General features: G+C 56.4%; 1 protein-coding gene across 4 annotated transcripts in view; it reads left to right on the forward strand.

Annotated features, from left to right (window-relative positions):
• Positions 1-16,545, forward strand: part of PEMT (phosphatidylethanolamine N-methyltransferase) — an 89,102-nt gene that overhangs the window by 69,983 nt on the left and 2,574 nt on the right. For all 4 annotated transcript variants that reach the window (XM_038537120.1, XM_038537118.1, XM_038537119.1 and 1 more), the window contains 3 exons: positions 2,004-2,119; positions 13,960-14,105; positions 16,202-16,313. In XM_038537120.1, coding sequence (XP_038393048.1) covers positions 2,004-2,119; positions 13,960-14,105; positions 16,202-16,313 — 374 coding nt within the window. The remainder of the gene's footprint in view (positions 1-2,003; positions 2,120-13,959; positions 14,106-16,201; positions 16,314-16,545) is intronic.

Raw genomic sequence — 16,545 nt, forward strand, 5'->3', positions numbered from 1 at the left:
TAATGGAAAATACCAAGTGTTGGCAAGGATGTAGAGAAATTGGAACCCTTACACTTCTGTGGAGGACAGTCTGGAAGTTCCTCAATAAGTTAAAAGTAGATTTACCCCATGACCCAGCAATTCTACTCCTAGATATACACCCAAGAGAGGTGAAAACACATGTCCACACAAACTTAGACACAGGTGTTCGTAGCAGCGTTATGCATAGTAGCTGAAGGACACACACAACCCAGATGTCCCTCACCTGGTGAATGGATAAACAAAATGTGGTCTGTCCACACAATGCAATATCATTCAGTCATAAAGGCACAAGCTACAACGTGGATGAACCTCAGAAACATTATGCTAAGTGAAAGAAGCCAGCCACAGAAGGTCATGAGGTTCTGTTTATACCTCTTCTGAAGGTGAATCCACAGATGCAGAAAGTAGATTAGAGGTTGCTAGGGGCTGGAGAGGGGGAGGCAGAGAGACAGCTAATGCGTACAGGGATCTGGGTGGGATGATGGCAGTGTTGTGGAATTAGACCCTTGCTGATGGCTATGCAACTAAAAACATGCTTTGAATTTTATCTCTAAAAGTTTTTTTGAAGGACTCAAATTGGCCACAAAAGTGTGCAGTCTGTGGCCCTGCCTCCCCCCGGGCCACCTGCCTGCCACTGGTGGTACATTCAGAGCCCCTTCAATGTTCTACCCTCCGTTTCTGAGTGAGGCTCGAGCTTCCCATGGGGTCAGCAGAGGCCGCCTGCCTGGAGCCGGACAAAGGGCTTGTTTACCTTCTGGGAGAATTGAGCGGTGGTAGCAACAGCAGATCCGCAATTGAAGAGAAGGCCCAGGAGCCCCACCTGACTCACCTCCTTCCCGTAAACTCCAGCTCGTACCCTCTCCCCCCAGCCCTCTAGCACCCAGGAAATCTGAGGACAGGCCCAGGAGCCGCCTCCTCCAGGGAGAGAGTCAGAGAGTCGGTGGCCTTGGGCCAAATCAAGGTGGACCTGGGGCCACTAGTCACTCTCTCACTGATGTAATTGCTCGGAAAGGCAGGCTCGTTTGGGAAATAGAGCAGGGCAGCAACACAATCATTGCTGAGGCCAGAATGAGATGCTGGCCCCAGTAGCCCCAGGACCTAGTCCTCCTGTAGTAATTCCAGGACCACAGAGGGCCGGCTGGGGCCTTCAAGACCCTTCATATATCACACACACGTATATATTCATGTCAGGACCCACCAGGACTCCCAGCCGCCCACCCCCCAGCATCCTCAGCGGTGCATTTGCTTTCTTGCAGTGCCCACACCCCCGCCCCATCGTCTGCCAGCAGGTGCGTCAGGAGGCTGGGATGGTGCAGCAAGCAGAGCTATCTGTTCCATGTGCTCTGCTCTCAGCTCTTGAAGCTTGAGAGTCTAGATACGATTAGTTTGAAAAACTAAAATAAGGATCCTGGGGTTGAAGTTAAAAACTTGGAAGTCTGTGCCTTGGGGGTCGCTGGGGAAGCAGGGGTGAGGATACAGGTTGCTCCTTGGCCTCCCTGCCCCCGGGGGTGATTGCACCCTGCCGGCGGGAGGTCAGCCCTGGGTCCGCGCGCTCCCTTGGCGTCCTTCGTTTGGCTGCTCCTGTCTGCTTCCAGCAGCTTCTCCTCCTCTGTATCCTTGTGCTTTGCCGTGGCCGCTGGGGATAGCGTGCGGCGGGACGTGGGCTTGGGAGCAAGGCCCAGAGGCTGTCAGAGCCCTGCTTTGGCTCAGGTGCGTCTTGTGGGTTCGGGTGTGGGTTCAGGTCTCTTTGTTGCTCTGTGTGTTCGTCATGTGCTTCCAGAAGGACGTCGCGGTCCATTCGCACAGGACCAGAGGTGTGGAAATCCCTGCGGGGCTGGGCCAAGATCCATACACCCCTTGGAATGGAGACATCTGAGCTTTAGAGCACAGAAGGGCCTTCTCCCCGCTTCCACTCCCCCCGCCCCCGTATTCTCCCTAACAGACATCTTACGTTACCTTATTCTCTCTTTCTCACTGTTTAGGTTGCAAGATGGGAACAGAAAACTCGCAAGCTGAGCAAGGCCTTCCGATCCCCCTACCTGGCCTGCTACTCCTTGGGCGCTGCCATTTTGCTACTGAACATCTTGCGCTCACACTGGTAAGACTGCCAGGCTGACCGGCCAGAGAAAGTCCATTTTCAGCGTAGGCGGCCACAGCATCGGAAGGGGTAGCCGCTGCTGGCAGTATTAGGGGGTCCATCTAGATGTGAGGAGCACTGTGTCTGAACATGGTGAGTTCTGCTCTCTGAGCAGAAGAGTCCTTGTGGCACCAGGAAGGGGACAGAGCCCCGTGCCTGGACTCCAGGCACGAAGGAGCGGGGTAGACAAGGCCAGGTGGTTCCCGGGCTCTCATCCCCAGTCTCAAGTGTGTAGACAAAACAACAGTCCCCTCCAGGAAGTGCCAGGGCAGAAGGCAGGTGACACTTGGGGACTGGGCCTCACCCAGGCTCGGCCTGGTACCAGTGAGCTGCTCAGCTCATCTCTGGACTTGACATGTTACCCTCCTGCCATCAAAGAAAGAGGACAGAGGAGGGGAACTCGTAGATGATGACGCACCCATCCTTGGGCCTGGTGGTGAGTACTGGTGCTCAGACGGGAGGCACAGCGCCCTGCAACGTTGCAGGCTGGAGGCTGTGGGAGGGCAGTGACATCTTTGTCAGATGCCCCCCAGCCTGACCTGGCTGTCTCCGAGCCTTGGGTCCTACCTCCTCTGTTCTGTGGGCAGCGCAATAGCTCGTGGACTGAACATGGCTCATGTGGTGCTTTAGAAAAATGAGAAATGGGGGATCCCTGGGTGGCTCAGCGGTTTGGCACCTGCCTTTGGCCCAGGGCATGATCCTGGAATCCTGGGATCGAGTCCCACATCAGGCTTCCTGCATGGAGCCTGCTTCTCCCTCTGCCTGTGTCTCTGCCTCTCTCTCTCTCTCTCTCTCTCTCTGTTTCTCTCTGTGTCTCTCATGAATAAATAAATAAAATCTTTTTTTAAAAAAAATGAGAAATGGGACAGGAGAATCCCAATCTGGATTTGTGACAGATTAGAAGCTCTGGGAGCTCTGCTCCCCCCACTGGGGTGATGACTGGGGAGCCTAGTGGTGGCTGGTCTCCATGTCCCCCATGCCCTGGCCTCCCCCCTGGGCCCTGAGGTGAGAAAGGGAGGTGTGTGCCTGATGCTCCATCCCTGGCATGTGGGAAGGGCAGGAGTGTGCATGTTGACTGGGCCCTTCCCACTCCCACCCCGAGAGAGCCAGGGCCCCAGCCTTTCCACTCTGTGCCCAGGACACCTCTGCCATATACCCCTGCTGCCTTCCCTCCATCTGGGGCTCTGCCTTCCCATGAGTGGGGAGAGGGAGTGTGGTTGGGCGGGGGGGCGGGGAGGCAGCCTTCCCTGTGGACATTTGAGTCCTGGCTTTTGCTTCTTGGCCTGCCAGGCTGCCTGCTGTCTGTGTATAGTGACAGACCCAGCCATGTTAGCCAGCTCTGGGTCACCTCCTCCCAGGCCCCTGCCTCCCCTCTGGTCAGGTCTGGGCTCTCCTGCCTTCACCTTTGGCATCCCCAGCCCCTCCCAGAATGCCCCCCCTCCTCGGGGGGCCACCTGCTCCAGCCCAGCTCCTGCAGAGCAGCAAGGCCATTTGCTGGTACAGTGTAAGGCCCACACATAGACCCACTGTGAGCCTCCCAAGTGTCACAGAGTGTCGTGGCCTCCCTGCCTTGGGATCCTCAGCTGCCCAGCAGGACAAGCCCCTCCTGGCAGGGCGGCACAGGTGGGCACTGGTGACAGCAAGGCACCAGTCTTGGGTGAGAGGGGACATAGGTTAAGTGGAAGACATGTGTGGCAGGCCAGTGGCCTCCCCTTAGCTGAGTATAGGTCCTGTTTAAATGCAACCTATCTGATAAAAATGGTACTCGGGGGTGCACACGCCCTCCCTCCCTGGGCCTAATCTGCCCCCCACCCTTGGGACCTCGGTTATTGGATGGAGGCTGCTTTAGAGAATGGGTCCATCCCATTCTTGTCACCATGCAGAGATTCACACTCTTTTGTTTCTGGATCCTGCCATGCTTGGCCCTGACAGCATGTCACCAAACGGCTCCTGTGCCACAGGGGGGCTGCCTCGTTTGCTGGCTTGTGCCCCGCTCAGTGATCCTGAGGTGTCCCCGGCCTGGCTGGGCACAGGTTGGGGTGGGGTGGCCTGCGGGGTCAGGCCGCACCTGGGATGTGGTAGGAGAGAAGGAGCCACAAGGGCTTTAGAGCCAGGGCAATGAATTCATGTACCAGGTTGTTTTTTCAATGTGTGGGGGCTACTTCACCTTCCTGAGCTCACCCACCTTGTTATGTGGCTGAGAGAAATCATCACTTGGGGTTCCCACTTGGAGGGGTGCTAAAGCCGAGGGAAGGGACGGGGAGGGACGGGGGTGTGGGGAAAGTGCCCTTCTAGCAGAGAAGCCATGTGGGTGGCGGCCAGGGCCTCTGTGTCTGCTCTGGTTATAAAGCCCAGATTCTGGGGGTGGCTACTGGGCACATTTGGGCCACCGGTGCTACACACTAGCTTTCCACCCCCACCCCTTGGGGTCCCAGCCTCGAGGACTGAAAACTCAGCTGGCAGGGAGACCCCAACAGACTCCTTCCTTCTTCCCCAGCCCCCACCCTGGCCTGCAGTCCAGCCATGTTAGCTACTTTTCCTGCTAGCCACCTGACTTTTTATGTCTCATGAGCTACTCTAGGAAACTCATATAAGTGGAATTATACAGTATTTGTTCTTTTGTGCCTGGCTTATTTCATTTAGCATCATGTTCTCAGGGCTCATCCCTGATGGAATACGTTTCAGAATTTGCTTCCTAATGCTAAGTGAAGTAAGCTAGACACAAGGATGAATGCTGTATGATTCCACTTAGGTGTGGGATCTAAAAAAATCTAACCTATAGAAACAGGGAGCAGGTTTGTGGTTGCAGGGCCCGTGTGTGTGTGTGTGTGTGTGTGTGTGTGTGCTCATGCACGCACAGGAAACAGGGAAATGTTGGCCAGAAGTACAAACTTCTGGGTAGTAGGTGAATAAGTTCTGGGGATCGAATGCATAGCATGAGGTCTGTAGTTAACACTGTCTCAGAAACTTGAAAGTTACTACGAGAGTAGATCTTAGAAATTCTTACCACACACACACACACACACACACACACACACACGTTGACTATGTGAGGCGATGCACAGTCACCAACCTTACTGTGCTAATCATCTTATATACATACATCAGGGCATCACGTTGTATGCCTTAAACTCACATCAGGTTATATATCAACTTTATCTCAATAAAATGGGTAAAAATTGAATTTTCTTTTTTGAAGAACATCCTTCCTTAAGGCTGAATAATATTCTCTGATAAGCAAATACCATATTTTGTTTATCCATTTATCTGCGGATGGACTCTTGGGCTGCTCCCACTGTTGGGCTCCTGTCATCAAGCCGCTATGAACATGGGCAAGCCCTGCATGTGATTCTTCAGGTATATACCTAGAGGAGGTGTTACTGGATCAGATGGTAGTTCTGTGCTTAATATTTTGGGGTACAGTTTACCTTCCCACCAGCGGGGCACAGGGGCCCTAGTTTCTCCACATCCTTGCTTGCTGTTACTATTTTTTCTTATCTTCTTTTTTTTTTTTTTTTTGAGGTGGGGAGGGGCCAAGAGAGAGGGAGAGAGAGAATCCCAAGCAGGCTCCTCGCCAGCATGGAGTGCAACACAGGGCTCGATTCCCTGGCCCTAAGATAGTGACCTGAGCCGAGATCCAGAGTCAGACCCTTAACTGACTCAGCTTACCCATGTGTCCTCTGTTACTATTTTTCAATAACGACCATCCTTTTTTTTTTTTTTTTTTTTTTTTTTTTTTAATAACGACCATCCTTAAGGGTGTGAACTATTTTGTTTTGCGTTCCCCTGAGCATTTTTTTTTCCACAGGCATATTGGCCATCTGTCTGTCTTCCTTTGAGAAATGTCTATCCCAATTCCTTTGCTCATTTTTTTAATCAGATTTGTTTGTGGCTGTTGAGTTGTACATGTGGTTACATTTTAAATGGCACTCTGAGCCTCCACATGATATCCTAGATTTTTCCTCTCAGCCTACAAAGCTGAGAAATATTTATTCTCTGGCCTTTTGAGAAAAAGCTTGTCCACCCCTGGACTAGTTGGTATCTAAGGTCCCTTCTGGCTCATTCAGATTCATAATTTTATGATTTTCCATATCAGGTGCCAGCACACTTTTTTCTGTAAGGGCCAGATAATAAGTATTTTTGACTCTGAGGGCTCCATAGTCTCTTGTGAGTACTGGAGACAGCATGTCAGCACATACAGAAATGAGTGTGCCTGAGTTCCAATAAAACTTAATTTACAAGAACGGCCTGCAGGGCCAGATTTGGCCACAGGCTCTGGTTTGCCAGCTCCTGTGCTCCAATGAAAGGAAAGTCCCACTGCTGCCTTTGGATGCCCAGCACAGTACTGTGGGTCCTCAGGAGACAAGGTGACAGGCCCACTGGCAGCCCAGCTCCAGACATGGGGACACCAGCAAAGAGCCCCCTGGCTTATTCTTGCATCCGCGGCCTGGGGAGAGCTGGGAAGAAATCCCGCCAAGTCCAGCCTCTTATAGATGATGGCTCCTCAGCTCTCCTTCCTCACTGGCATCTCGGTATTGGCATTGGCTTGGCCTGGTGGCTGCCTTCCGGGCCATGACTTTTCCCCTGGTTGGACTGGCCACTTTGGGAAGTTTCTGGGAGGAGAGAGAATGTTCTCACAGGCAGCACTGTTTTCTCTGCTCACCTTCCCGATCAGCAGAGACTTTCCCTCCTCCCGGGCCTTTTCCCACATGTCCTTCCCTCTGCCAGGTTGGTGACAGCAGGTGGCTGGGGCTTCCAGAAGAGGCTGTGAGAATCCTGGCAAGACCACTCCTGCCTGTAGCCTTCTGCCCACCCTGCTATATTTTACCCATGCACCCTTCCCTTTCACAAACATGCTCTCATTTGGTTCCTAGAGGTGTGTTTTCTTTTTCTTTTGTGGTAAAATACACATAACATGAAACTTATCATTTAGCCATTTTAGAGTGTACGGGTCAGTGGCATTTAGAGCACTCGTAATGTTGTGCAATCCCTTTTGTCTAGTTACAGAACATTTTTACCCAAGATGAAAACCCTGTACCAATGAAGCACATATGCCCCCCCACCCCCCCACCGCCAAATCTGAATTTACTTCCTGTCCCTATGGATTTGCCTGTTCTGGACGTTTCCAGTGTGCCTGTTCTTCTCTCTCTGTAAGCCACAACTTCCATGGTGGGGGTGAGTAGCACTGGGTGATGGGAAGATCACAGGCCTAGTAAAGCCCAAGGCAGGGGAATCAAGAGGCCACTGGGCAGTGGGTCTGCCAGGTGTACAGAGGGGCAGGGCCAGGCATCCGCGTCTGCTGGTCTGCACCACCCAGGCAACCGGAGGTGGTCTGGGGGCCGCCCACAGGATGCAGGCTCCTTATCTGGAGGCCATTAGCACAGACCTGTGTGCTCTGGTCATGGAGCGTGAAGGAGAGGGAGCCCTGATTGGGGGGGCATCTGTTGAAGCCCCCTTCCTACCGGCTGCATCCCCTGCATAGCCAGTCTTGGTGGGAGCTTGGTGGCCTGGAGCAGCGTGGCACAGTGTGGACAGCCAGGCAGGGCCCAGGTCCTACCCCACCATCTTCCAGCAGCATCGCGGCATCAGGGCAGATGCACAGACGTGCACAGGGCATCAGGGAGCCCCTGGCATGTTGGCCAGTCATTGAGTGGAGCTGTGGTCCAGCACACTTCTGAATTGCCCGGGGTCTTGTGGAATGGGGGTGGGGCATGCAAGTGTCGGGGAGGCCCAACAGGAGGAGGTGGCTTCCGCTCACAGGCTGGGTTCCACGTTCAGCAGAACGGGGCCGTGGTGGGATGAGGAGAGCGAACCTTCACCATCCCCACCCCCCATCCCACCCTGTGTACTAGGTGTCTGGGGGCGGGTGCACCCCCTGCACAGATGGCCCAAATGGGTGGGGTGCTGGCACCTGCGGCTCTCTGTCCCCATGACCATCTGTGTGCCAGCCATCGCTGCATCCAGGTCCCTTCTGGAACTGCTCACAGGATGAGGTCAGGACTGGCCTGCTGGGGCAGCAAATGGGGCACATGGGGTGTACAGCAGAGGAAGGTTGTCAGAAGGTGCAGTGAGAGCAGGGCCGGAAGTGAGGTGGGGTCTTCCCCAGGCTCAAGGAGTTCGGAAGGACTCTGATCCTTGTTCCCATAGGCCCTCAGGTCCCTGTGTCTGCACTGCTCTGGGGCCAGCGGGAGGTTCCTCTGCCTCGTTCCCACCTGGCTGGGTAATCTTCGCAATGAAATGTAATCCCATCTGGAAATGCCCACACCGGGGTTCCCAGGGCCGTCCACACCCACGGGGAGGGATTCGGTGGGGCCTGCTCTCAGGAGCCCCTTGGAGGCTGCCTGCCACGTGGAAGGGAGTTCTAGGCTGAAGGAGCAGGAGGTGCGACTGGGGTCAGCCTTAACTCTGTGGGCTGCGCGACATTGGGGGGGTTTGCCTTGGGGAAGGACCAGGGTTCGAGGTGGGATTTAGAGTGGAGTCGTCCACCCCAGGAGGACGAGGCTGGGACGGGGGGCAGGTGGAGACCGAGGCCAGAGCCAGGAAGCAGCCAGAGGTCCATGCAGACTTAGAACCCTGACATTGGGCAACTGATTGGTGTGGGAATGAGGGGTCTCCCCAGACACCTTTCACCCCCTCCTCTGATGCCTAGAGTTCTGTTGTATTCTGCATGGGCCACTGAGCTGTGGACAGCAGCTGCCTCAGTGCAGGCAGGAGAGGTGAGGGCAGCTAGAGAACTGGCTGCCTGACCGGGAGGGCAGCCAGGGAATCTGCGTTAGGCTACCTGGAGGCAAAAGGGGCCTGGCTGTTGGATTCAAGGAGGTAGGGGGGTAGTCCCTGCATCTCAACAAGATGAGCCCAGAGGTTGGGGTCAGGGGCCAGATAGAGGGGGCTTTCCCCTCAGAGCAGTGGGGAGCCAAGGATTCCAGTTGGAAAGACAAAAATAGGACTCTGCCCACCCCTTCCACCCCTCACCTCTCCCTCACCTCCCCACCATGAGGCCCATGAAGAGGCTGGTTATCAGCCTGGGCTCCTCTCCTGCCTCACCCCTGCCCCATCTGTTTCCTTATTTGTAAGATGAGACAGATCCTCTCTTGGCTGTGATGAGTTTTGGAAACACTTTGCAAAGGTGATGTGTTCATCAAATGTACAGCATCATAGCCCTCAAATCTAGTTGCGTGGCAATTTTTCAGGCTGGTACACAGGTGAACATTCTCACTTTGTTTTAGTACTTATAGTTCTATTTCAATGTGGATTAGGAAAAAATAAGTCAGCCCACCAGAGGCCCACGTTCATGGATAGCTTTGCTTAGTACGGTTGCACCATGCAGCAGGAGCTAACCTAAGCCTGAGTGTGGAATATGGAGTGAATTGCTGTTCAGGTTCACCTGGATGATGCAGTGAGGACGCCCTGGGAGGACTGGCTTTTGTCACTGCTGGCCAGTTGCAGACACACGCGGGGACAGGCCTATCGCAGGGCTGCAGGCCACAAGCATGGCCAAGCTGGGTGTCTGGTGTGTGGCCGGGACACGATGGGCTGTGACACCCTCTCCTCGCCTCCGCTCTGGGTTCCGGGATTTCAGGGGAGCAGAGTGCAGACATCCTCAAGTCACACTGGTGACCGAAAGCTTAATCCAAGTTTTAAAAATAGATCCTGAGACAAATGGATGTGTCTCTCCGCTCCCACCCCCAGTGAGGAATCTTTCCAAAGGAAATTGCCTCCTATTACTTCATTCTATTACAGAGAGCGTGGCTCACAAAGCCACTCATCCCTCCATTAATTTTCTGTGGGGAATGGACTGTGCCTTCCTGGCTTAATGGAGGAGCTAGAACACCACAGATCACTTGATTGGGGCCGGGCCCTGCCATTCCAGGAACCCTGACGCCTGTGGGCCTGGAGCACACGCGGGCAGGCGGCACATGGGGCGTCTGAACGGAGCCCTTGTGAGGGCTTTGCCTGCTTTTTCTGCTGACCCCAGACATGGGGGCCCAGAGAGCCCTGTGGGGAGTGGGTGCAGAGGGAGTTGGCGAAGTGCTTCCCCTTGAGCCCCTCTTCCTCTTTTCCCACTGATAAAGGAATAGAAAAGGAGCTACAGGTGGATGGAGGCCCAGGTCCAGTCTGGGGCGGCCCCCTGGCCACTTCAGGGCCTTCTCCTCCCCATCGCTGGCCCTAGACCTGCCCTTTGTCAGGAACCTCCATTGGTTTCCATACGAAATGGCTTTTCCTGCAAGGCTGTCCCCCTGGGAAGCTGCTTCCGGCCAGCACACCAGAGGTCAGAATGAGAACTTTCCATTTTCATCTGCCGCTGTGCTGTGTGCAGTCAGGGTCAGGCAAATTGCGTGTTTCTTGGATGATGCGAGTGAATTCTGACAGGGGAGCCAGAGCCAGCCCAGCACGGAGCATGAAACCCCGTATCTGGTCCCGGCGGGGTCTCCCTGCTGCAGGAGCTGAGTGAGCGATGACTTCCCATTCTCAGAGCACATGGCCAAACGACCCCAGGACGAGGCCTCTGCCACAGGCTGCTTTCACACCGAGCTCCTGTGCTGGGCTCGGTCCCCAGCCTCTGCCAGGGCTGTTCCTCTTTCTGGAATGCTCTCCCTGCCCATCCCCTTCTCCTGGTGAATTTCTTCATCAGATCCCAGCGTAAGCCTGGCCCTGGCCTTCCGGGCCCCCTGTCCAGTGTGCCCATCCTGCAGCACCTGGTGCTGCATCACACGGTGTCGCCTGCCTTCATACCTCTGTCCTTCCCGCTGTCCGCGAGCCCCACAGGCAGAGCCTGGCATTTTTTGTGCTTTCCAAAGTGTGCACAGCCGTTGGCCGTGGCTCTGAGCAGGGCAGCGAGGAGTCACCATCACTGTCATACAGAGGCCGAAACCCACGTCTGTCTGAAAGTCAATGCTACTCTTCTGCCGGGAGCTCTTTTATTGGGCTGGCCAGAGGGTACCCACCAGGCCTCAGCTCCCTAGGTCTGGGGGCCAGAGGTTAGCCCAGGCAGGGAGGAACAGGTGCCAGAGCTATGTTTAGGGAGGTAGAGCCCAGGGCCTGGGGGAGGGGGTTACCCCCAGTCCACAGGAGTACGGGGGCCTGAGCATCACCCCGCCCCCAGCACATACATACACATTCTCCCTCTGCTGGGTGGTCTCTGGTGCCGTGGTTGCCAAGGAGCCAGGGGCCTGCAGGGGAGCCCTGCTCTGGGTGGGGCAGCGAGTCTTGCCATGGCCTCTACCTTCCCACAGACAGCAGAGGTGGGGAGGGTGCTGAGGCCAAGTGCTGAAGCTGCCTGCTCCAAGGCCTGAGCTGTGGGTCTGCAGGGCTGAAGGGGTGCCCAGAGCATGAGGGCTGTTGGTTTACCAGAAAGTCAGGTGAGGGCATAGACTGGTAGGGCATGGGTGTGGTAAGCAGGAACAACAGTGGGGTGTGCGTGACCCTGAGCCAATCCCAGCAGCTCAGCCTGGATCTGCAGGGTGACCCTGAGCCCGGGCAGCAGGAAGGCTGAAGGAGGGCAGTAGTGGGTGGAGAGCTGGGGGTGTGGGCAGCATGACCGATACCTAGGTGTGCCTTGACATACATGTGCCACCGTTTGACAGGTCACCATGCAGGCCTCTGCCCGCAGGTGGAGGGTAAGGCAGTGGGCAGGGGGGTGCTGCTTTTCCTCCAGCTGATGAGTATGTACTATAACCCATCCTGTCTGATGTGTGCCAGGTGCCGGGGAGATACCTGAGGGAAGGAGAAGCAGCCTCTGTTCTCTCAGAGCTGAAAGTAGTTGGAGAAGAGAGTTCCAGGGAGGTGGTTTTTAGCTCAATATAAGGATAGTTTTACAATTGAATTTGCCAATGGAATGAGTGAGTGAGGTGGTGAATTTGTTCTACTTGAAAGAGTCTTGCAAATAGAGGTACTTTGTAATGGACGCACAAATGAATAAGTGGTTGAACAGATTGATAGGTTGATGAATGGAAAGATGGGTGGAAGGGTGGATAGGTAGAGGATAGACTAATGGATGGGTAAGTGGATGGATGGACGGATGGATGGATGGATGGATAGAAGATAGATGGTGGGTGGATGGATGGTTAAGATAGATTGTTGGATGGGTGGATGGATGGAAGGCAGCGTGGATGGATGGAGGGTTGGATGGATGGAAGATAGATTCATGGATGGGTGATGGGTGGATGGATGGAGGATAGACTCATGGATGGGTGGATAGATGGTAAATGATGGAGGGATGGGGATGGCTCAATAGAAGATAGACTCATGGATGGGTAGGTAGATGGAAGGAAGAGTGGATACATAGAGGCTAGACAGGAGGATGGCTTTGCGGATGGGTAGGTAGACAGTGAGCTGCCCTGCTAAGAGGTGCGTGGTACAGAGTGAGTGCAAGCAGTTGCCCTGCGCAAGGCAGGAGAGCTCCATATCTCTTCTGAGTGTTACGGTCATGGGGGAATGGGAAGGGTATGTTAGTGGTACACGCATGCACTCGCTCCCACACACATCCTTTCCTTTGAGTGTGCCGCTTCCACCAGTGCCAGCTCCCTGCTAGGGAGGCAGAGGCTCCACCATGATCCTGTGCATAGCAAGAACCCCTTCACTTTGCTCCACCTGCACCATGCCTTCCAGTCTTCAGCAGCCAGTAGGAGAACCTGAACGCCAGAGCATAGTCACCCCTCTTTTGTCACTTGCTATTTAACCAAGTCTTCAATGGCTTGGCCCCCAAAAACCTTGCTGGGGCCATTGCAGTGGTGGGGGAGGACATATGGGACTTCTGAGGTGCCACCTGGGATGTGGCCAGCCCCACACAGGGGCTGTGGAGGCCGCAGAAGGGACAGTGTGTGCCCCAGGCTTCCAGGCACCGTGTCCTCTAGGGGCCTGGGATGCCACGACCACGGGCAGCATATGCCAAGTGCAGGGACACATGGGCACAGCTGGGGGCAGGCATCTTTTCTTTTTCTTTTTCTTTTTTTTAAATTTTTATTTATTTATGATAGTCACAGAGAGAGAGAGAGAGAGGCAGAGACACAGGCAGAGGGAGAAGCAAGCTCTATGCACCGGGAGCCCGACGTGGGATTCGATCCCGGGTCTCCAGGATCGCGCCCTGGGCCAAAGGCAGGCGCCAAACCGCTGCGCCACCCAGGGATCCCTCTTTTTCTTTTTAAAACGATTTTATTTATTTGAGAGAGAGAGAGAGCACGTGTGCACAAGCGAGGGGGGAGAGGCAGAGGGAGAATCAGACTCCCCATTGAGCAGGGACTCTGAAGCAGGGCTCTATGTATCTCAGGACGCCGGGATCATCCCCTGAGCTGCAGACAGACGTCTAACCGACTGAGCCACCAGGTGCCACCATCTTTTCTTTTTTGAGCCACAGTTTCCTCTGAAGTACCAGTTGCTAGCTGGACAGGAATCAGAGTTTGCAAACTGGTGGCCCTTGGGCTGGATCTGCCACGTGGAGTCCAAAGTGGTTGTCATCCTTGCCTGTTTCTAATAATTAGGGGATTTTAAATACAAGACATGATTTCTGGCTTCTTGAAAAAACAAAAAATTTGCAGGGCCCCGGCTCCTCATTGGGGTCACCTCCCTGGTGGCAGCAGAGGGCTGGGGCCACAGGGAGCCCCCCTTGGGCAGGACGATGCTCTCCAGGTCCCCTGCAACCCACCCCCAGCCGACCTCACTTGTTTGCATCACGTGCCCGGTGCCAGCAGATGCCGAGTTCGAGACCCCTGAACTGGCTACTCTGGGGGCCACCAGGGGACAGAGAGTGGGAAGGGTGGGGCACCCTGTCTCCATGGCAGTGATCTCTGGACCTCTCCCCCCAGCTTCACGCAGGCCATGCTGAGCCAGCCCAAGATGGAGAGCCTGGATAACCCTATGGCCTACCGCGTGGGTCTCGCGCTCCTGGGAGTGGGCAGCACGTTTGTGCTCTCCAGCTTCTTTGCCCTCGGCTTCACCGGGACCTTCCTAGGTAAGACCCCGGGGGCTGGGGGCCCAGGGGGCAGCAGGGGCCAGGTGGCTGATTGCCCTGCCATCTGGGACATCTTCGTGGGGAGCCCTGGGGGAGCTGCATTTGGGCCACCAGCCAGGGTTGCTGAGGGCTGGGGGGACACTGCCTCTGCTCCGTGCTCCCCACCACCTACGGCTCAGGTGCTTTTGGGCTGCAAGCCCAATGGTGGCCTGGCTGGAGGTCCTCATGACATCAGCAACTTCTAGCAAACTTGGAAGCCCAAGCAGGGGAGCAGCTGGGGGAGGCTGCGAGAGCAGAGGCGTGGAAGGAGCCCAGTGGGCAGGTGGTACATGGGAGGTGCCCACCCCTCTGATGGGCCAGATCAGGGGGGCTCCTGGGCCCTCTCGGCTCTCAGACCTCAGCCAGCTTCGCAGACCGGGCCTGTTTCCTCCAGTGCCCGGGGCAGTCCCGGGCACCCTCCCCATCTGCCTGGGCATCTGTCCACAGTCGCTTGTGGCCCAGGGTACTGCAGGCTGCAGCAGGGAGCCTGTTTTCACAGGCAGAGGAGACCCCCGGGAGCAGCATGTGCAGGCGGCCTTGGCTGGGCCTGTCACACACCACAGCTGCGACAGGGCTCACAGGCGGGTCACACCTGGTGCTTGGGCCTGAGCTTTAGGGTGCACAGCGCCAGGAGAGGGGCAGCAGGCAGGATGTGGGAAGAGAAGTTGGGAGCTCCTGGGTCTGCAGCAGGGGCAGGGCACTGGGGTAGGTGGGAGGGAGGTCAGCATAACGGCAGGTGGCCCAGTGTGTGGGGGGCCAGTCAGGCTGGGGCTGGAGGTCAGGTGGGGGCCACATCACTTGTGTCCCAGAAGGCCATGCCCAGGGCCTGAGGCTTCACTCCTGGGGACATAGGGGCCATAGGAGGGCTTGGAAAGTTCTCCCAGCAATGAGGAGGTTGGGCTGGTGGTGAGGAGGGGGTATTGTGGAGCAGACTGTGCAGAGCCAGGGCCAGGGGCATGGGGGGAGGAAGGGCCCTGTCCTGTCCCGCTCAGGTCCCCTGAAGGCCAGGGGCGCACAGCCCAGCAGCATGCAGGTGGGGAGGGGGCTGGCGGAGCCGAGGCTGGTGCAGGAGGCAGGGCTGGGGCAGGGTAGCCTGGAGGAGCCAGTCAGGGCAGGCGGCTGGTGGGAAGGAGCAGGAGGAAGGAGCACTCCGGAGGAGGAATGGCCGAGGAAGGCCGCTGGGCTCAGCGTGGAGGGCACCGCGGCCACGTCCCTCCTGTGAGTCAGCGCCAAAGACGGTTTATGTGCCATCCGGCTCCAGGCCCGCAGCCCCACTTCCTGCCTCCTGGGAAGAAAGCTTCGCGCCACCCCTGTGCCCCCTGCACCCTTTGTCCCCAGACAACGGACTCCTGCTGCCTGTGGCTGCCCTACTTCTGGCTCTGATGAAGCTCTGAGGGATTTCTGGGGCGAGGCAGCTGGAGGACACGCCGGTGCCCTGTACTGAGCAGCGCGGCGCCCGTGGCGGTGCGGGCTCCATGTGGGCCTGTGCCAGAGACTCTGTGGGGCGGCCTCGTGGGCACATTTCGGAGGGGTGGATGACAGGCCTGTCTGGGGTCGGCCGACTGATGGTACCAGGGCTGACCTCCTGCGTTGTGGGCACCCTGGGCGGAGGAGCAGAACAGGTCCCCTGGGGTCCCCGGGGTGGGAGGAGCTCCCCGGCCACATCTTGGGTGAGAAGGGAGGATCTGGGGGCAGAAGTGGGGAGCAGGCAGGCCTGCTTTCCATAGTGGAGGGGTCTCTTTCAGGAGGTGGCATGAGCTGAGGGAGAAATGCCAAGGAGGAGAGCTGCGGGCAGGACAGAGAGCAGGGAAAGGTGTCCCGAGCAGAGGGAACAGCAGGTGCTAAGGCAGAGAGGAGCAGATGGTGGGCAGGAAGCCTCAGTGCCTCAGCCCGCTAGGACCTGTGCCCTAAGGGGGCCCACCCACTGTGGGGATGGGATGCCCCTTGACTTGGTTCAGCCCGCTCCCTGGCTGGCCCCGAGGGCGGATCTCAGGGTGCCCATGCTGGGGGCCTCCGTCAGTAATGGTGCGGCCTATCCTGCCCCGCCTTGTCCTCAGGCGATTACTTCGGCATCCTCAAGGAGGCCAGAGTGACCACGTTCCCGTTCAACATCCTGGACAACCCCATGTACTGGGGCAGCACGGCCAATTACCTGGGCTGGGCTGTCATGTGAGTACCAGCCTCCCCGCCAGCCGCCGCCTGGGGAAGAGGGGCAGCCTTCTCTCATCTGTGGGGCCGAGGCCTTCCTGGTGATTTCCTGTTCCATGGAAATGAATGACATCCTAGAATGGGGGTTAGCGAACTTTCTCTTGGAGGGCGGGAGAGGCGTGACCCCCAGGCCACAGGCAGAGCTCTGCAGCTCTGAAACAGCTGTGATACGGCAGGTAAGTGAATGACTGGG

Source organism: Canis lupus, chromosome 5 (assembly GCF_011100685.1).
Source record: "Canis lupus familiaris isolate Mischka breed German Shepherd chromosome 5, alternate assembly UU_Cfam_GSD_1.0, whole genome shotgun sequence".
Lineage (NCBI taxonomy): Eukaryota > Metazoa > Chordata > Mammalia > Carnivora > Canidae > Canis > Canis lupus.